This window comes from Varanus komodoensis, unplaced genomic scaffold (genome assembly GCF_004798865.1).
Source record: "Varanus komodoensis strain SLA01 unplaced genomic scaffold, ASM479886v1 scaffold49, whole genome shotgun sequence".
NCBI classification, from domain to species: Eukaryota; Metazoa; Chordata; class Lepidosauria; order Squamata; family Varanidae; genus Varanus; species Varanus komodoensis.
The window spans coordinates 3,537,076-3,558,749 of NW_025336072.1; the positions used below are offsets into that span (position 1 = coordinate 3,537,076).

The 21,674-nt window shown below is 39.7% G+C and overlaps 1 protein-coding gene across 1 annotated transcript in view; it reads right to left on the minus strand.

The window, feature by feature from the left end:
- CUNH10orf90 (chromosome unknown C10orf90 homolog) overlaps positions 1–21,674 on the minus strand; it is a 125,543-nt gene that overhangs the window by 48,880 nt on the left and 54,989 nt on the right. Inside the window, exon 3 of the mRNA XM_044445663.1 lies at positions 16,094–17,210. Within this exon, the coding sequence (XP_044301598.1) occupies positions 16,094–17,210 (1,117 nt within the window). The remainder of the gene's footprint in view (positions 1–16,093; positions 17,211–21,674) is intronic.

Below are 21,674 nucleotides of genomic sequence, written 5' to 3' on the forward strand. Positions count from 1 at the left end.
TCATAAAGGTCACTTAACAAAATGCTGAAAATGCCTAAAGCAGTGTTTCCAGAGCAGAAGTGAAGTCTAAGCAAAATATATTGTATAGTGGTGAGACAGGGACTCTGCAAAAAATATGTCTAATATTGTGAAAGGGAAAAATGTATACTGATAAAAATTCATTAAACATCGAGTTAATATATGAAAGACCTATCCAGTTAAATGGGGGAGAAAAAAGGGTTTTTCATCAGTGGGAATTTTCAGGCTTTGAACTGAGAAAGAACTCAATGGGTACCCATGAGAATTGTGATTTCAGTCAAGATGAATGAGTTATTTGATAAATTCTTTCTAACGTATCTAGCATGTCATTCTATTTAGAACAAGCCTAGAATAGGAATTGTATAATTTGGTTCATGAATATTTCAATCTTTAACACTCTGCAAGGAGGGTATCAAAAATGAAAATAAAAACTGGGAAATGAAATGCATAGTTTTTAAATCCAGATTGTATTTGGAACAACATATTAAAAGATAGTTTATTTTCTCTATTGTTGTCTGTACTGGATCAAGCCCTTGGCCAGTATAAATGCATTCAAGTTCCCTTCCTCCAGTTGTGTTTGTAGATTTCTTAACACTCACAAATTTAAGGGCAATTTTAAGAAAAAATAGGATACCATATCCATGTCTTCTCTTAGAAAAGCCTTCTCCAACCTGGACTATTACTCCCTTTAATCTCTAGTCAACATGGCCACTGCAATCGCATGCAATATATCAATGAAATGACCAGATGAGGCTTTCATGCAATTACTACCATTATTCTGGTTACATGATCATGCTAACTGCCAAATGGACCATAATGCAGAGAGATGGAGATGAAGACAGAGAGTCCATCTCAATACTCCCTGTATATCAAGAAGTATATTAGGGCAGAAAAATTTAATCAGATATTGCTGGGTTTTTTTAAATGAAAATGGTCACCTCCAAGTGTTTAAGTGCTGATAGCATTGTTGAAAATTATGTGCTTACATCTTTAAATACTGCTGGTTGTTAAGATGGCCTTTACAATAAAATAATACATCTATTTTATGATGTCTTAAAATACTTTTAATCAAAGATCAAGTAATCAAAGCAATCAAAATCCTGAAAAACCGCCTGAATTTAACACTTATTGATTGTATAATTACTTAAAAGCAAGGCAGTGGATGGAATATGAACCCATCAATTAATTAGCAGTCTTAGTTTCAATTAACAATAAATATTGGAAGCCAGATGTCTTGATTTGAGTAGGATGGGTCAAGTTTTCACACATGATGAATGGATTTAATAAGGTCTGGCTGTCTTATCTGGCAAGTTCATTCATTCTTTGGACTATCAAGAGATAGTCTGGTTAGTTCTACCTACTGTGAAGAGAAAAGGGATATATTTTTGTTAATACTTGTTCTAATTTTTATAGTTTCATCTTGCAAAATAAAAAGTAACTGTTAATAAAGGCTGCTGTTGTCTGCAGGTTCCCTCTGTATATTCAACAACCAGTATCTTGGTTGTCTATCAAAATAGAATCCTAATTGTTTGGTACTATTGTAACATCTACCATGCTAAATATTAGTGAATTTAATGACAATGCATTCTTGGTAGACAACTGGGTTGATAATAAGATGCTTAAACATTTATTGGAAGTCAATTCTTATCTGAAGTCAGGGGGCAGGATAAGCTCAGATAACTGAAAGACTTTTTCCAAAAGAGATAGTAAGGCAGCTCTGTATGGAAACACAAGATAATATAATTTGGGTATTGTGGGAAGTGCTGAATAAAATGCACAAAAGCTCAAAGACCATATAGAAAGCAATTAGGAACAATGTGCAGTCTGGACAGAAAGAAAATAAAACAGGCATAAGAGGAATGCCAACATAGTTCATATGGAAACTCAATTCTCAAGCCTTTATGCTACCATCCCAAAACTGGCGTCTTCTAGACTACAACTCCCACTATTGGCCATGTTGTCTGAAGTTGATGGAAATTTAGGTCCAAAACATCCAGAGAGTACCAGGTAGGGGAAGACTGCTTATGTAACCAAGCCTAAGTCCCTATCACTGGAATAATCATAGATCTTTTCTTACTTTATTTGCTCTGTCATTTCACTTATATGAGATATTAGAATATAAGCCCTTAGGAATTCAATTTTGCCTGCTGTGCCCTTTAAAGCATTATGACAGTGTTATATTAACAATGATAACAAAAATAATCTTTATCTGCTCATACCACATAACTAGGAATGATACCAAAAGATAGAAATAATGAGTTCTACCAGCAGTGAAAATGTTAAAGTCCATTAGCCATAAACAGCTGTGTTAGCTTGTTTGCACACCTAATACTAATTTTTGCCAGAATGGTGAGTCAGCAGTTTAGTATTGCACAGCTGGTAGGGAGGATGATACAACCTCATAGTTATTCTTGGTAGTTGCATATGTGTATTTTGGTTAACTGAGATTTTATTGTTTTAGTCAGGTAAAATAAAGCCACATACATTGATTCAAAGCTAAAGGCTATTAGATTAAAAGCCAGCTAATGTGAAACATCTAAGAACACAATAAATGGGCCATCAGGCATGTGACCTTAATTTTAAAACAGCTCAGCCCCAATGCTAAGAAACAGCCTGCCAAGTTATGAAATGCTCTGGTCAGCTTCATACTGTCATTGACTCCAGAGCTATTAGCAATTTCCTCAGGAAAATCTGGTTCCTCATGGTAAATCAGTATACATGGGGAATGCCCACTTGACCCAGGATCTTGTCACATCAGCCTGAGAGTTTCACACGGGGCCTACCAATCTAATAATCTGTGTTAAGGATGCACATGGAGCCTAAGCTTTCTATTTGCATCAGCACTATTTGCATATAGACTTTGTTTTTCTCACTTCTGAAATATTATAATAATGCTACTATGCATATACATTGGATAAAACATTCATTGCAAGGATATTTAATTTGGATGGAATGGAAAAAATTCTCCTTTTCCTCTACTCCCTCCAAATAATTTCTAGGGATGCAAGATACATTGTGGGTTTCCATGTCCTGACTCTGCTCAGAGATGCCTTTTGGAGGGACATGTAAATATGAAATAGGGTTATGCTTGTAGTCCTTCTACTGACTATACTAGCATGCCTTTATACTGCTTTTCTATATGAGGCATTTATTATGCACTCATAATTCCTTCGTGGTTGTTTACAGGTTTTTCAGACAATGTGATGATCTTTCAAATTTGTTTGTTTTTCAGAACACTTCCCTGGTTTGGTTTGGTTTATTGACTGGGGAAAATGATATATTAAATTCCAACAGGGAACATGCCATTCTACCTCCTGGGGGATTTGTACTATTCTACTATAGCGCAGCTCCACCTTGAGATTCTGTAGCAGAAAATTAGCAAAGGAAGAGCTCTTTGTGTAGTGCTTACAAATGTAAGTCAGTAAGACACACTGACTTAACAGCACTATAAATGACTCATGCAGAACAGACCATAGTCATTCCAAGGGCCTAAATTTTCATCACATGAATTCCAATTGCAACTGAATTAATTCCTTTCCTTTAACGTATACTTGAAAAGATTTCTTCCTTGTGATTTTCTTCCCCTCATATCACCCTGGGACTTATGAGCTTTATCTTAGGGCCTCCTGAAAGGGGGGTTGGTTAATTACAAACCATCAAAGCCCAGCTAGGAAAGGGTAGTAGTTTCCTAGTCTTCTCTATTTTGAGAAAACACGACACTGTACTATAATGTATCTTTATTAGAGCATCAAAGTTATTACATGAGTTCTATGTTTGTGGGACTTTTTAATATAAGCTTCAGTCTTTGAACTAATGCATAAAACAACAAAAACATTTATTTCCACATTTGCTGCCACAGTTCTTAAATCCAGAAGGTATTTCGCAATTCATAAAAGGGTAATCACCTGTTCCCTCGATGGAAAATTCAACTTTTCTGAAATTGAGCCACATCTGCTTAATTCAGGGCTCAAATTGCTAATTCAGTGGCAAAAGCAGTCCCTGCCTTATGTAATTATACTACTACTTGTGTCAGCTCAAAAGTGATAAATATGGAATTGAAATCTGGTATGGTATCCATAACTTTACAGCAGAAATGTTCAGCTAATTGAGATTTATAGTAACATTATTATAGAACTCTAAAGATTTCAGAAGTGGGAAGAACAGAGTCCAAGCACAAAAAGTACACATACACATACAGACTAAAAAGAAATCTTCATTAAATGGTTAAAAACTATTTTAAGATTCTTTCTATGGAACAGTATGGAAAATTTAAATTAAGACTAGAATCCTAATTAATTCAATTTAAGTATAAAAAAATCACAGTATTGGCATACTATACTACTGATGACAACTTAGTCTCAACACTCATTCCAACACTGGGTCATGCTATGTCAACCTACAGTAGTGTGAGGAACAGGAACTTTGAATATTTGTGTGTTGTGTGAACATATGTCTACATATATATTATTAGTAATACTTTCAACGGAAGAAAATGAAGAGGAATCGAAGAGCCTCTTGATGCAGGTGAAAGAGGAGAGTGCAAAAGTTGGCTTGAAACTCAACATTAAGAAAACTAAGATCATGGCATCTGGTTCTATCACTTCCTGGCAAATAGATGAGGAAGAAATGGAAGTAGTGACAGATTTTATTTTCCTGGGCTTCAAGATCACTGCAGACGGGGACTGTAGCCAAGAAATTAAAAGACACTTGCTCCTGGAGAGGAAAGCTATGGCAAATCTAGACAGCATACTAAAAAGCAGTGACATTACCCTGCTGACAAAAGTGCGTATAGTCGAGGCTATGGTTTTCCCAGTTGCAATGTACGGCTGTGAAAGCTGGACCATAAGGAAGGCTGAGCGCCGAAGAATTGAGGCCTTTGAATCATGGTGCTGGAGAAGACTCCTATGGGTCCCTTGGACTGGAAAGAGATCAAACCAGTCAGTCTTAGAGGAAATCACCCGACTGCTCTTTAGAAGGCCAGATATTGAAGATGAAACTCAAATACTTTGCCCACCTAATGAGAAGGAAGGACTCAGTGGAGAAGACCCTAATGCTGGGAAGAACTGAAGGCGAAAGGAAAAGGGGATGGTTGAGCTAAATGGGGTCACTGGGGTGGTGGGTGTGAGCTTGGGTGGAGTCCAGGGGGATGGTGGAGGACAGGAGAGCTTGGAGGAATGTTTTCCATGGGTCGTGTAGGGTTGGACACAACTTAGCAACCAAACAAACACACAAACAAATACTTTCAAGACCAATTCAATGTGTCTCTGATCATTACTGTTGGTTATATGATTTTGGGGCGTGTTTTTGTTTGTTTTGTTTTTCCTCTTTTTTCTGTATATGTGTTTGTAGTTCTACTCCTGTTTAGTATTCTCTGTGGTTTTGCTGAAAGTTTGTAAACATCAAATAAAAATCATAAGCATTAAAACTTTAATCCAACTGTAGTATTATTATCCAGGAAAAAAATCACAAAACTGCACCTTACCCAATATTTATGAGACATCTGGTGAGCATCATCTTGAGTTTTCAATTCCTCTATGTAGCAAATGTGTGCAAAATTATAGAAGGACAGTGCAAGACACTGATGAAGCTTAGTTTGAGGCAAAGATTATTGCATAAGAGGGTGCTGATTATCAGCGCAGTATCCATGAGAATGTGATGAAATAGTTTGTGATGTCCTCTACAAAACGACTAAAATGTGAAGTAAACTTGTGTTCCTTGTGGAAGAGTTTTTCCTGGATGTTGTAAAAGCTAGATATTTATGTTGAGTTCATTTAAGTATGAATAAAGCAAAAAAAAAAAAACTTGCCCTGCATCTTGCACAATTAAACTTGCTGGATTCTTTTCTTGCACATAGTTTAGAATTTAGTATCCAGTAACACAATGCACATTTGTACTAGAGAATTACAAGTTAGATAATATCCTGTGCAGGCATAACATTGGCTAGTTTTACACATACTCAAACCAATTTGCCCTTCCTCTCTCACGTAACACACACTACAGGTAGAACACACACCTGGCACAATTTGACCTTTAAAATTGGCTGGAAAAATCAATGATTTTTAAACAAGGCTAGACAACATATATGGAAGACATATATATTGCCAAATATTTGAAAAACAAAACACTAATGTTTAATCAGTATCTTAATCTAGCAAAGGCAGGACAGAAGCTGCAGAGAATGGAATCATTTGAATTTTGTGCAGAGAGGAAACTTTCTGCTGGTGTTTAACTTGAAACATTGTTGGAAGAAGAATATTATGCTGGTTTATTGACTAATTTAATAGAATAGTAAAGAATTTGCATTAAGCTGAAGGCCCATAGTGTCCTGATCAAAGATATTATCTAGAAACAACAGAAACTTATAAGACAGGCATGCATTCAGTCCTCAGTGGGCCGGGGTCATTGTGGGCAGTGTTTCATGGCATAATCAGAATGCTAAGGGAGCAGCCCCATTAAACAAACCCCTCAAAGAGGTGCTGACCACTTTGGGACTGATTAAAAAGCAAGATTCACTCATTGAGCACAAAGGCAAAAACAAAAGCCATGTTTCTGAGCTTTTAACTGCTATCTCTCTTTTTACTCAATACCTCCCTCTTAAACTGTGGCCATTTTATGCCTCAAAGAAAAATAATCTTAGAGACTGAGGAAATCCTCCAGGAAGGAACTCCAGTACCCAACTGAGACTTAAAATTACTGAATAAACAGATGCATTTATCACACATATGTTCTATTGATTTGAAGCTAAACTCAACATTAATTGAAAGAGAGAAAAGAAATATAAGCTTCCTGATGTTCTCAGGAAATTGAATGTAGGAAAAGGGGTGCTCAGTATAAAATAGGATCCTTGCATTTACAGCTCTGGGATATATGCCTGCCTCCCTGCCTGCCTACTACTACTCACAGATGCATTCAAGCAACATCAGTCTATTCAGTGTTAAAAAAAAAAGCTTATCAGGATTTGAAGAACAGTCACTTTATATCTTCTCCAAAAGTAATGTGACATATTCCTAACTGACAGATCTTCAGCTTCCACCTGCTATTAAGCCTCACTATTCAACTGTAAGTCAAACTCTGTTTGCAGACTGCGGAGTCTATGGTTAGGAAATGTGACAATAAAAATTAAATGGAAAGCACTGGATGAAATGAAATTGTAAAATTCTGTCACTTATGCAAAGCATATTTGCATTATGAGTTGCTGACTACTTCCAGTACAGAACTATCTGAAGTCTAAGGGTGTTTCAGAAGCTGTTTGCCAAGGGCTGTAATGAAACCAGTGAATTCCAGGGTGTTCACCCACATAGTGACTCCTAGGCCACAATTGTTTTCATGGAGTTCTCCACTCTGCTGACTTCCATATACCAGAGATATCTTTCCTTCTCTTTAAACTGCAAGTTAGGCTTACATTGTAAGGAGACAAGCTTTTGATCTTATCACAATTTCTTTCTGTTTCAATGAAACTTACCCTTTCCATGTCCAAACAAAGTGAGGGTAAAATTGTAACTGTAGTAAAATAGATCCAAGTTTAAAAAAGAAAACACAACAATAAGAGAGGAAAGCAATGCTGGATAATCTGGTCTGAACCAAGATGGCAGTCCATGTGTTCTTCTTGTTCTTAGCCTTGGTCTCCAGCCACAGTACACTGTCTGGCCTGCACACTTACTCCACCTGTCCTTGCACCCTCATCTGATTTAAGGTACAATCCTATGTAAGCTATCTTGGTTAGATGTCACCTGAAAATGTGATGCATCTCTGCTCCATTCAAGAAATTTATAAAGATGTTGAACACTGGGCCCAGGACAGAACCCTGTGACACCTCACTTTTCTCCAGGTTGATGTGGAGTCATCAATGAGCACTTTTTGAATACAGTTTTTCAAGCTGCTGCAGATGACAGACTGGGTAAACTATATTTAATTGTTGCCTTCTGTAAGCAGCAGCTGCATCCACATGGGGGCTCTAAGAGATGTGGTCAAGCAGTTTAACCCACTGAAGCCCATTATTGGCAAGGCCTCTTTACCTGCTAAAACACCTGCCTAAATTACAGAACCCCAGTGCTATATCCAAAGACTTAAGCGGCTGGTTCTATTACATTTTGAAATGTTCTAAATCTAGAATGAATACATAATAGTTTTGTGCACCTAAGGAGATTTTGGACTTGAGTATCTTGAAAATGCCATAGAGTAAACCTCTTTTAAAATGTTGGGCATTTCCAAAACCAGTTTGAGATGGCATGAGGGTATCCTTTTCAAAGCAAAAAGGGAAAATAACCCATTACCAGCCAGATAAAAGTGAAAGGACTGAGGAAATACAGGTGAGATGTGCTGCCAGCTGCAAAGACTAAGGACACAATCCAATGCCCTCTGCACTCAGTGCACATATGCATCTGAACTGAGGTGCTTACTTGCATCCAACGGGAGAAGCAGTTTCCACCACCCTGTCCTTTGCACCTTAAACTTCATCTAGATGGCCATTTTTGACCCTCTAGATGAAACTGCAAAAAAGGAAAGAAAATGGGGTGCCATATGGGTAAAGCCTAAGTTGTTGGCTCCAGCCTCTTCACTTCCACCCCCTGCCATTCCCCTTTCCCTGCTCCTCAAGGACAGTTTCTGACCTTGGGAGAGGCACCTGGTATGGTTCTTTCCTGGGGTAGCTGTGAAGGGGGCAGAGATGGCATCTGACATGCTGGAATACAAGCTCTGGAGCTGCAGGATCTTGGAACTGGGTGTTCCAATAGTCCCCCAGACAATATGTGGAGGTCATTGCCTAAAGGCAGGACAGGATGGTAACTCCAATGTCAGTTGAGTTCCTAATTCATCAGTTTTCCTCCCCTCTTTATTTTACGTTATAGGAGCTATCCATGGTGCTGTTGAGAGCCTCCCTCAAGATGGCCAGCCTTCCCTGCCTAAAAATGCAACAATGCTATACAAGTTTAGAAAGAGACAAGGCCTACAATTCCCAGCATGCTGTGGCAACTATACTATGCTGGCTAGGGCATGCTGGGAGTTACAGGCCTTTTCCTGTCTAAAGTTGCAGAGGATTGTGCCCTTACCTGATTTTAAGATAACAGCAACTGTTCAGCAGCAAGTCTGAGAAATAATGCTGCCTGGGAAGAGAGAAAAATATCCAAAATAGAATTTTGGTTACATAACTGGGACTGAAAAACAGAACAAGTATATTATATAAGCACAGGTTTTAAGTGTATGCATGTCAGAACTGTAACTGATTTTCATTCATTTATTTAACAATGTGTTGAACTTTGTTTACTGAACAATGTCTAGACTCCTACTTCATCAACAAAGGCAATCCTGGGGTGATATACAGAAAATTGTAACAGTATAAAACAATTGAAAAATTAGGGCATAAAACGATGTTATGTTTGTTTTTTCATTAACACATAATTTTAGCCTGTGGCAGCTCTTAACTAAACCCTTCAGTACTTAACTAATTAGCACCTACCTTCCATGTTTCACAGACTTTTTCCTTTTCATTAGGAGCCTGAAATGTATCCACAGTATATCAGGCAGCCTGAGTTTTGGAGGGCACACCAAGAGATACCGTATTGCAAAATGGGAAGACAACATTCAGCTCTCACACTTAATGTTAACCCAAGGCTGCTCCAAGTTATTAAACTGTAGACCCATGCTGCATTTTATATGCAGATTAGACTGGATGACCTAACAGATCTTTCCCATCTTTAATTTGAAGGTATAATTCAACACCAATTCTAATGAAGGTTCATGAATATTACTCATTTCCTACAATTTGTCATTGCTAAGTGGCTGGCAGGTAATTGACTACTCATTATTTTTTTGATCCTAACAAGAAAGGCCATGACCTTTTGAGTCATTATTAATTAGCACTATTTATAATGCTCATGGGGAAGGTGAATGCAATAAGACTACCAAAAATTTTGTTACTGGAGGGAAGCCACTCAGGGGGCATATTTCAGTCTCAGAGGCAGTAATTCAGTATCAAGAAGCAGTATGCCTAGTGGTACCCCCTCGATGGGAACATGGAGGGGCTATTCGTGACCTAATGGTAGGTTTTCTGTGGGCAGCTGGCTGGTCTCTGCATGAACAGAATGCTGGACTAGATTGACCTTTGATTTGATCCAGCACAGCTCTTCTAGTGTTCTTATGAGCACTTCATATCATATGAATGTATGAAGCTATTTCAGAATGCACCAACTCGCCCTACAATGTCTATTATGGGTCTCAACAGCTTCCAGAACCTCAGGCAGATGTCCTTCCTAACTATGCTAACTAAAATCTTTTTCACACAGATGAAACCAAGACCTTCTGTATTGCATGCATGTCCTCTGCCACTGAGATACAAAGAACAAAGAAGATCACAATATCATCACTGAAAAACAACCGGAGTTATTTTGATTGTGTGGAATTTCTGCAATTTCAAAGTAGAATGGTACCTTAGAAGCTCACTAATTCAGTGTGTGTGTGTGTGTGTGTGTGTGTGTGTTTTAAAAGCAGCAGAAACATTACTTTATTTTTCTTGACTAACATTTAGTTGGCTTTTAAAATCTATTCCAACGATTCCAATCTTCTGTTATGTATTCAGTTCCAATACTGAACTATTTTTACATTTCATGAAGAATTAAAACCCTGTCTTTAAAACCCTGTCTTTAATTAACTGCAAGCAAATGCTGGGTTGTTTCATCTGTAAAAAATGGCAACCTATCTGAGCAGAATTAGGAGGGTGAGTACCTGAAGGAGGGCTTTCTCTGTGGTGGCACCCAACCTAAGGAATGCGCTCCCCAGAGAGGTCTGCCTGGCACCGTTATTTGTTTTTCGGTGCCAGGCTAAGACCTTTTTATTTAAAACTTATTTTAATTGTTAATTTATTATGTAGGTTTTTTAACAATAAAAAATTTAAGCCGAAATGCACCGGCTTTTAATATTTTTATTGTATAATTTTTATATGCTTTTGTTTGTTTTTGTTGTGAGCCGCCCTGAGGCTTTGTTGCGATGGGGGCGGCATAGAAATGTTTTAAATAAATAAATAAATAATTTCAGGGTTAAAAAAAATTGAAAAGCACCACAGAATAAGTGCCTTAACGTGTAAGAAAAAGTCCTACAGCCGCAAAGATTTCTCTTAATAATGTTTAACATTAGGGGGCTAAAGGGTGCAACCACCAAGGTCTGAGCTCAGCAGTGTGCATTGGATTATAGCCAGGATTCATACTCACAACACTGGATCAGCACTATTAAAAAGGGTATCACACGAAGGCTTCTTTCAAGATGCATACGCAAACATGTGTGGTAGGCTAAGACTATGACAAAACTTATGCTAAGCACTGTGGGGGATCTATAAGTAAAGCTGACTGAGCGGGGAACCCACACTAATGCTCTTAGGCTGCAAACTTAGACAGCTACTAGGGAGCAAACCTATCAAATATAGGAGGATTTATTTCTAGGTGAATCCTCATTTGCTCTTCCCTACTCTACCCCTAGCTAGAAGGAATTCTTCTCTGCTTCCATTGCATCCTCAGAATGCTGTCCAGCTGGGCTTTTTTGAGTGGTATGAGGCCTTTTCTGACCCCAAAAAAGGACTTGATCGTACCGTCCATAGTTTGCTGTGACAACTTTGCCCAGCACTTAAAGGATAAAATTTGCCACGAGCTGAATTCCTCAGTGGTCAAGACTCTAAAGTGGGAAGTGTCCAGAGTATCATCTGGTCCATCTCTGTTGGATGAGTTTCAATTGTGGCCTGAGGATGTGGACAAGGTGCTTGGACTAGTTCAGCCTACCACTTGCTTACACGACCCTTGCCCCTCGTGACTGCTCATTGGAGCTAAGGATGGGATATGTACCTAGGTCCGGGAAGTTATCAATGCTTCTCTGAAGGAGGGTTGGGTCCCTGCCCCTTTGAAGGGGGTGGTGATCAGGCCTGTCCTGAAGAGAGCCTCCCCAGACCCAGAGATAGCCACCAATTATAGACCAGTGGCTAATATCCCATTCTTGGGCAAGGTGTTCAAGCAGATGGTGGATGGACAACTCCAGGCACTCTTGCAGGAAACAGACCATCTCGACCCATTTCAGTCTGGCTTCAGTCCTGGCTACGGAATGGAAACTGCCTTCGTCGCCCTGTATGACAACCTGTGCAGGAAAAGAGACAGGAGGAGTGTATCCCTGTTGGTTCTCCTGGACCTCTCAGAGGCTTGTGATATCATCAACCATGGTATCCTTCTGGATAGGCTGGCCGGGTTAGGAGTTGGAGGCACTGCTCTGAGGTAGTTCCACTCCTACCTCTCTGGCTGATTCCAGAAGGTGGTGCTGGGAGATTGTGCCTCTTCACCACGGCAACTTTGCCATTGAGTTCTGCAGGGTTCCATTTTATCCCCCATGCTTTTTAACATCTACATGAAACCTCTGGGAGAGGTCATGCGGAGGTCTGGGCTGCAGAACCATCAGTACGCTGATGATACCCAGTTCTGCCTCTCCTGTACATCTACTCCAGTTGGAACAGTGGCCATCCTTAACTGGTGCCTGGCCAGGATAATGGGCTGGATGAGGGCCAAGACACTGAGGTTCAATCCCGATAAGACGGAGGTCCTGTTGGTAGGCAGTTCAGCCCTAGAGGTGAGTGACATCTGCCCTATTCTGGACAGGGTTGTACTCCCCCTAAAGGACAGGGTGCATAGTTTGGGAGTGCTCCTCAGTCCAGAGCTGTCGCTGGAATCTGAGATGGCAGCAGTAGCAGGGAGGGTCTTTCACCAGCTTTGGCTGGTCTACCAACTGTGCCCTTACTTGGATGGGCAGGGCCCGGTAGCGGTGACCCACACCCTGGTAACTTCCTGACTGGATTATTGTAACGTGTTCTACATGGGGCTGCCCTTGAAGATGGTCCAGATAGTTCAATTGGTTCAGAACTGAGCTGTCAGGATATTAATGGGGACCAGCAGGTGTTCACATGTAACACTGTTCCACTATCATCTACACTGGCTACTGATTGAAGTCCAAGCCCAATTTAAGGTGCTGGTGATGACCTATAAAGCCCTACATTGCTTGGGTTCTGGATACCTGAAGGAGCACCTTCTCCCCCATGTGCCCTCCTGCCCCTTGAGATCTGAGTCAGAGGCCCTCCTTTGGGAGTCATCCTTGAAGGAGATCAAGAGGGCCAATAATGGAACACGCTCCCCAGAGAGGTTCGCCTGGCACCAACAGTTCTTTCTTTTCGGCGTCAGGCGAAAACCTTTTTATTCTCCCAGTATTTTAATTGTTAACCTGTTTTAGTGGTTTTATATTTTAACATCGGATGCCATGCAACTGTTACTCTTATTTCTATTATGTATTGTATTGTATTGTATTGAATTGTATTAATCTGTTGTAAACCATCCTGAGACATCTGTGATGGGACATTATAGAAAAGTTTTAAATAAATAAGCACAACAGTGCTGGACAAAGACCTCAACACTGCACACTGCTGCTATTTTAAAAAGTGCCTGGGTCCTGATTTCTTCAAATCCTAAAATCTACACCAAATATTGCAATATCGTGTTTGTAGCAACTTCATCAGTACACAACTCTTCAAGTACTCAAATGCACAGTTGGGTACCTGAAGACCAAGCAAGATTCCTCATAAAGGCATTGCCTAACAAAGATTCTCTCCCCATCCTCCATGGATTAACATGGGTACCTCTCGGTTTTGCTGTTTATTAAGTTACCAAAGTTGTCAATTCTCAGGTTTCTCCCTAGATCCTGATATCAGAACTATCTTCCAGGTGGATAAGGCAGGTTGTAGCTCTGAGCTTATATACCAAGGAGGAACACACCAGTCCTAAACTAACCTAGGTATAAACCCCACTGAATTTGATATAGCCTACTTCTAAGTAAACAAGTTAACAGCTGCGCCATAAATTTGATGCAATCCTGAACATGTTTCCTGACTCATATATCTCTCTGTAATTTCCCTAACCCACATAGTTCCCTGTACCATCTCAGCTACTTTTCCCACCTCACATCTCTAGCCATAACCAGTGGTTATTTTTCCACATGAAGCTCAGCTGAAAGTGCTGCCTGGTCCCCAAAGTGCACAGTAGTACCTCACTTCACAATAGCTACTGAAGCATCACAGGGGAGTTGAACTTAAAGTCACAGGGAGATGGTGAAATGTAATGTGGGATCTCTTTGCTGTCTTTTTTCTTCCTGTTCTTTCCCACAAGCATGTTATGAGTTATTTTATGTTAGAATTCCTCTGTAGGAGCTGCAAAGCTGGCCATCTATTCTGCATGGATCTCATGTCCTTGTTATTTACTGCACTGGGATAAAGGGCACCCTTTGCCATTCATTTTTGCCATTCAGGATGTTGGTCCTGGGGGACTTCAATTTCCATGCCGAGACTGTTTTGACCAGGGCAGCTCAGGACTTCATGGCCACCATGACAGCCATGGGGCTGTCTTAACACGTCACCGGCCCAACACATGAACGAGGCCACACTCTGGACCTGGTTTTCTCAACAGGGCAAAATGATGGTGATCTGGAAGTAAGGGATTTGATGTTAATCCCTTTGTCATGGTCAGACCCTGGTTACCTGAAGGAGCTTCTCCTTCCATATGTGTCCACCCACCCCTAAAGATCTGGGGCAGATGCCATTCTCCAGGTGCCTTCCCTGAAGGAGATTAGTAGGGTGATTACCTGGAGAAGGGCCTTCTCTGGCGTGGCACCCTAATTATGGAATTCGCTCCCCAGAGAGGTTTGCCTGGTGCCGTCACTTTATCCTTTTCACCACTAGGCCAAACCTTTTTTATTTTCCCAATGTTTTAAGACCTGACTGTTTTAAGTGAGCTTTTTATTATTGCAAAATTTTTAGGACGTTTTAATTTTTTTTGTCTTTTCTTACATTTTATTGTTAAACCGTTCTGAGACTTTGGTAAAGGGATGGTCTACAAAAGTTTTTAATAAATAAATAAATTTTGTACAGAATAGTACTACAGAAAATTAAACCAAATGTAATTCTGGTTTTTCTGGTAGGTGTGGGGGAAGGAAACAAAACCAGATACAAACTATATGTCCATAACAGGGGCTATCAACCCTGGATCCTAACACTACTGAAATCACTGATAAATTGAAGCTCATCTTTCTACCCTGAGCACAGGTCCCCTCATATTGGCAAAAAACTCTGAAATATATTTTGCAGAACATTCTCAGGACTGCATTTAGCCTGAAAAAAAACATTATAGAATTTGGTCACCAATATGGCAAAGTGTGACTTCACTGTCTTGTTAAGTGAACAACATGAACAACAACTACACTTCCTGTTATTCCATTTTTAGATTGTTAAGCTTAGATCTCACTGACATCCTCCAGCAAATATTTACATCAGTGAGTATTTTTGCTGAAAGTATTGGGTGAAATACAACATTGCACAAATGATCTTCTGCTCACATGATGATACTTTTCTTTCCCTCTCCTTTCTGCAACCTCCTATGCTCCCCCAGATCTAGTATTGAAGAGCTGCAAGGAGAAACTGGAATCACCCCTCCCCATACTGTTGCCAGAAGGCTTCCTTCAACATAAAGGCACTACTTGGTTTCTGACCATTACCTATTAGTCAGTATTCATAACTAATATTAAGAGCAAGCCAGCACTCTTGCTGTAGATTATTTCAACAGACCTAGCCCATGGGGTACTTGCAGCAGGAATAAGTCAGTTGTTCCACCATAACCTCACAAATGGAAATGTATATTTATGTGCAGAAATGCTTCCTGTATTATATTTTGGCTTTAGGAGCCTATGCCACAAAAATTTAGGGCCTTGTTCATATGCGTTTGCACACAAAAAGGACAAAGGAGAGGGAGAGAGAGCGCGCGCATTAATACTAATTGATATTAATACTAATACTAATGGACACCAAACGTAAGTACTATGCTTGTATACTGCTAAAACAAGAAGGGTCTCCCATGTACAAAACATAAAATATGAAATGGCCCTCAAATTCACTATACATTTATTGTCTGGAGGAGCATGTAAAAAATAGCTGCTAGCACAGTTAAATAGATGATGGATTTACTCGGTCCAAAATATCTGATACAACAAGGTTGGGCTTTTTTAACCTACTTACCTTTGCTGTATGTCCCATGAGAAATATGGGGAGACAATGTAATGTGATTGTCACTTGAATTTACATCATTACTCTTTGTTGGCCTTAAATTATCAAGACCTTGAGGGCTATCCACAACTGACAGAGTTTCAGATGGAGAGGTACCTTTCCAGAGATATTCAGTCCCTAAAGAGTCTGTTTCCAATGTCTGTTTTTTAACCCAGTTATTCTCCTTGAGATATGCATTCCAAATGGCTTTGAGCGGTGTCTTGCTATCCTCTGGGAGCTTTGTCTTAAGTACATCTGTGATTAGCTTTCCATTAGCTAAACCATCCACTCCATCTGGTGTTAAAGTGGGAGAACTACAATTTATATTGAAAGACACTACTGACCTATGAATTTTTTGGTTCTTAGTCTGAGGTTGATCCACAGGCACTAAGAGAGATTTGTCTACATAATATATTGTATTTGGGCACTGCTGGGAAATGCTGAGGTGAACACTTGAAGTGAAGGAAATCTGTGCTTCTTTGTTAAGGTTGTTTCCAGGGGGAACCAGTCTGTTCTCTCTGTTTTCTGGACTAGTGATGCCGTAAGATTTTCCCTTGCACAGCTGTGGACAAGGTTTGGAAACTCTCTTTTCAGTGGCATTTGGATTCTGACAACATCCTTGAACATGCAAAGGTCCATAGAGCTGATCTAACCCAGTTACATTTGAAGGAGAAACAATATTCGTGAGCAGTTTACTTCCCTGACATTTCAAGCAAGAAGAGCTAGATACATTCCCCTGCATTTTATTCTTACAAGGTGGAATTACTCGTCTAGCAGTGATTGTGATGGAAGCAAATCCTTTCTTCTGGTTATGACATTCTTTTTCCTCTTTGCTGTAAGAGTCGGGTTGAACTTTATTGTCATCCGAAGATATCTGAATTCCTAATCTTCTGGGAAGCAATATGAATGCTGTATTAATGTTGACTGAGCTATGATTAGCCAAAGATTGGTTCATGTGATAAGCATCAGACTGGTTGATTACAGACTGCATAGGGAAAGCAGACACATTTTCTTTTGATTTATCCTCATCAATCATCTCTGAAATAAGCATAGATGAAATCATTTTTGTATTTTGAGATGGCAGAGAGTCCTGCAAAGGAAAAGATCCACATTTTTAAAGTGCTCTATCCTAGGAACCCATAGAAAAATGATACTTAAGCATTTGTGGTAACAGCTAATGTTTTTATATAAGACTCCTTGTTATTTCCCTTGTCCTGCAGTTTCATTTTAAACTGTTTTTAAAAGAAACACAGAGAATAACAACTCAGAAATGCCTCAAAGAGCAACAGTTAAAATATGACCAGTTTTATGCATGAATTATACATTCAAAGGTCTGTTTGTCTGAACAATTAATTGATTTGCTCAGTTGGGTACATGGCCTTGTATTTGTTTAACAATGTATGTGCCAATACTAACTGTCAATTTCAGATTATAACCTACGCCACACTGTGCCTGTGTGCCAATCTGCTGAAATATTAAAGCGCTTTATGCACTTACAGCTTTCAAATGCATTGCAAAATGAATTACGTAGGTGGACTGCGATTTTCTGTAGAGTGTTTCTGTGGGAGCTGGGTCAGTGCAGTTGCACAAAAGCATCAAATACGACTGGCTGGGGGAAGGGTGAGAATGCTTTTACTCTGCCTCCAACAAATAGCATGCACATTCTGCTAGTTATGCTTGCTCCAGTTCATTTCAGGAGTTCCTTATTGTTTAACATTTCTTGGCTGTGCAAAATATCTATAGCAGCGAAACATACACCCAGAAGTTATTAATGATGAGCTAGAATCATGTTTCTTACTACGAGCATCACAAGCTTTCCTGACAAAAACAGGATTTCCTTTAGACAAATGCTGTTATACTAAGATAATTTTCTATATGCGTTAGATAACAATAATTATAACAATATACAACTAATATAATGCAAACTTTGTCCAATATTGGTGGAAAACATTGGAGAGGGGAGAATTCTGCAGGGAGAAAAATGTGTCTTCATTTGTCATTAACCTCCATACTTTTGAATTCATCCCTGCCCACAATCTTATAACACCAAATGCTGAAATACAGCAAAAGTTAACAATGACAATCAACAAACTGTGCATCAGGATATTTGTTTTTATTTAACTGCATATTGTACAGTGTACTCTTTTAAAATGTATGCTCTTTTTTATGCTGGCTATCCAACTTTTCTTCCATTTTTAAGCCAATCCAGATCAGAACTCTACCATGGGGGACTGGAGGGCTTTTGATATCTGGATCAGGCTCTGTTCCAGAGTAAACATGAGAGAAAAAACATAGCTGCTACACTGAATTTAAAGTAATGTTTGTTTTGGCCTGTTCAAACGGGGCACAGTTATATTTAATGCTAAGACAGCCTGATTGGTTGTTTGCTGTACAACCCACAAAATAGTCAACAAATGATCAAGCTTCCCCTCCAGCGGGTTCTAGTATGTATCTCAGTGTCCTCTCCAGAAGGACTTGTCTTCCCCTCACTACCTATTTTCAGTGACCAGCTTTGAAACTTGCACAACCTTCATTCCACAACTACTTGAAGACCACCTTATGGCTCAGCTCGCTTTCTAAGACAGGGCCAAGCATGTGTGGAAATCCACAAATACTGGAGGGGTAGATTCTACAGAGCTTCATCACAACCCAGCTGAAGGTTCAAGGAACTGTTGAAAATCGGAGCACACTCAGAAGTGTCTGTTCCTCACTTAAAACTGAAAGGATCATAACACCAAGGGGGAGATATTGTCTGCCAACCTTTTGGTGCATTCTCAATGCTTCTGTCTTGGGCTGTTTTCTCTCTTATTTCTTCCCTGGTCCTTTACAACTGTGTGCAAATTAGCTGATAAGCAACCTCTTTTGGTCAATACTCAAACTGGATAGCCATATTTATACAACTGTGAAATACCAACAAATAATAAAAATAGACCCCTGTGCACACATTTGAGGTACAGAAAAGCAAATGGCATTCCTTCCAGAGTTCTGTTTTGGCATTTTTGAAAGGGCAATTATTGATGAGACAAAAAACACTGAATGGCATGGACTTTTTTGTTGGTCTTGCCAAGCAGCTCTATAGCTGTTTGCTGTTTTCAGTAAATTATGATAAACTATGATCACGCTGCTGGATTCAGACAAAACAATCAGGATGGAAGCAATCCTAAAACAAGCCATGGGTTCTTGGGTTGGCTTGTTCATAAAAAAAATAAGCAAACTGCTCTGGAAACTTAATTGGATTCAGGCAACGTGACAACCTACCCATGCTGGGTTGTCGTATTATGGGAACCAGGTCAATGGGTGATGCTGAAACATTCTGCCCTGTATGAACCAAGTTTGCATCTGTTCTGAGTGACTCAACAGAACTAAGAAAGAAAAAGACCTTGGAGTTTTTATGGACAATGGGCTAACTATGACAATGCGGCTGCAAAAAGGGCAACTGCTATTTTGGGATGCATTAACAGAAGAATTACTTCCAAATCACAAGAAGTAGTAGCTTCCCTATAGTCCTCACTAGCCAGACCCCATCTGGAATACTGTGTCCAGTTCTGGGCACAGACAGTCAAGCAAGATGCAGAAAAATTAGAAAAGGTCCAGAGGAGGGCAACAAAAATGAACCAGGGTTTGAAAACTCTGCCCTGTGAGGAGAGACTGAGAGAACTGGGCATGTTCAGCCTTGAGAAAAGAAGGCTGAGGGGGGACATGGTATCACTCTATAAGTACCCCAAAGGTTGTCACAAAAAGTAAGGTCAAGATCTTTTCTCACTGATGCCAGAGTACAGGACATGGAATAATCAATTCAAGTTCTGTCAACCCAAATTCAGGCTAGATATGAGCAATACTACAGTGGAACCAGTTGCCTAGAGATGTCATGGGCACTCCCACACAAGAGACATTTAAAAAGAAACTGGACAGCCATCTGAGTAGGATGCTGTAAACTGCTGTCCCGGGCACCCAATGTCCTTTATTGCCCCTTCCAATTCTACAATTCTATGACTTCTGAGTAGACCCTTCCTCCTGTGTAAACCCTGGATGAAAGGATCTTCTGGAGGTCCAGAAATTGCTCCTCCAGCAACTCCAAGCATCCCACCTGCTCCATCGCTGCCAGTGCTCTGGAGAGGTGTGGAATGTGGGAGAAGCGTCAGGAACCCCAGCAGGGATGGTAGTTCAGGATCTCAGGAGGGCATTCCTGCAGTGGGGTCATCTTTTTGTAGGGGTGGTGTTTGCTGAAGAATCCAAATAATCCTCCCAAGAAGTCTTGTCTAGGCTTCAGTCACCTGGAAGGCTCATAGCATCCTAAAACCCCCAGATGATATGTGAAACGAGTGCATTTGTGCATTTTTTATGAAGCAGTAGCTGTGGGGACTCTGATCCAGATTAGGGGGCAGTGGGGATCGAGGAGGGGGACTAATACTTTCCATTCACAGACTTTCTGGGAAAAAAATCACACACAACCCAGCTGGTATTTGTCCCAGGAGAGTTTCTGTTGTGGACACAAACAGCAATTTCTCTTTCATTTTAAAAAGTCGTTTTAGGAGGGAGATTGTCACTGGAACTGTGGAATGGGGATAGCAGGTGAGGGGTTATACAAAATATATACATACAAAGACAAAGTCAGTTGCTTATCAAGTGACTTTGGCCCCAATTCTTTGGCAGATATGTAGAAAAAGATAAATATTTAAGTGAAAAAAAGGAAAGTTTGAAAAGATCATCTTCTGTCTCATTTTGTCACCTACTAAATATAATTAAAGGTAAACTATCAAGTAACAAACATTGGAATTGGATGTTGGGTACAGTATTAAACTGTAGATGATCATTTGGAAATTAGTATCAACATTTGCAAAGGAGAATTCCAATTTGAGTGACAGTTCATCAGTATTCTACCTCAGAGCAGCCCTAGAAAAAGGTACCCACACTCCCACTTTCAAATGCCCTTCTCCAGTTATTTCTGTCCCTGTGCCTGATACAATCCACTGAGAAATGATGCAGCACAAGTCTCACTGAAAAACAAAACAAAACAGAAGGAGCAAAATGTTTTTAACAGGACTTATGTTGAAAAACTTCTAAGTATTATACTCAGTGGTTGTGATCTAGGATGTAACAAATTATTTAAATGATTAGTGTGTGCTTTTAAAATACTATTCTCTCTCCACATTGTAAGATGCTTCTAAATGTCCCTAGTTCTTTTTTTTTAAATTAGCATTCAATACGGCATTAAAGGGTAATGTAGTGCAATGGTGGAGGCAGGGGAGGTGATTGGAAAAAGACAGCGGCAAGTATGTGCAGAAATCCTTGAGGGGGTTCATTGGTTCATTTATTCTATTGTTCTGCCTTGTGCAGTATTTATAAAACTATAGCAATAAATGAGAAATCCCATTATGATGGTACTAAATGAAAAAAAGAAAGAAAAGTAAGACAGCAACACTACCTTTCACAAGCAAACAGGATTTTAAGTGGGAGGATTATTGTAACATTTTTCTCAGCTACAGAATTAACACATAAGTCATAGAGGGCAGTTTGCTTCAATCTTAATTGTCTCACTGTGAAAACAGAATCA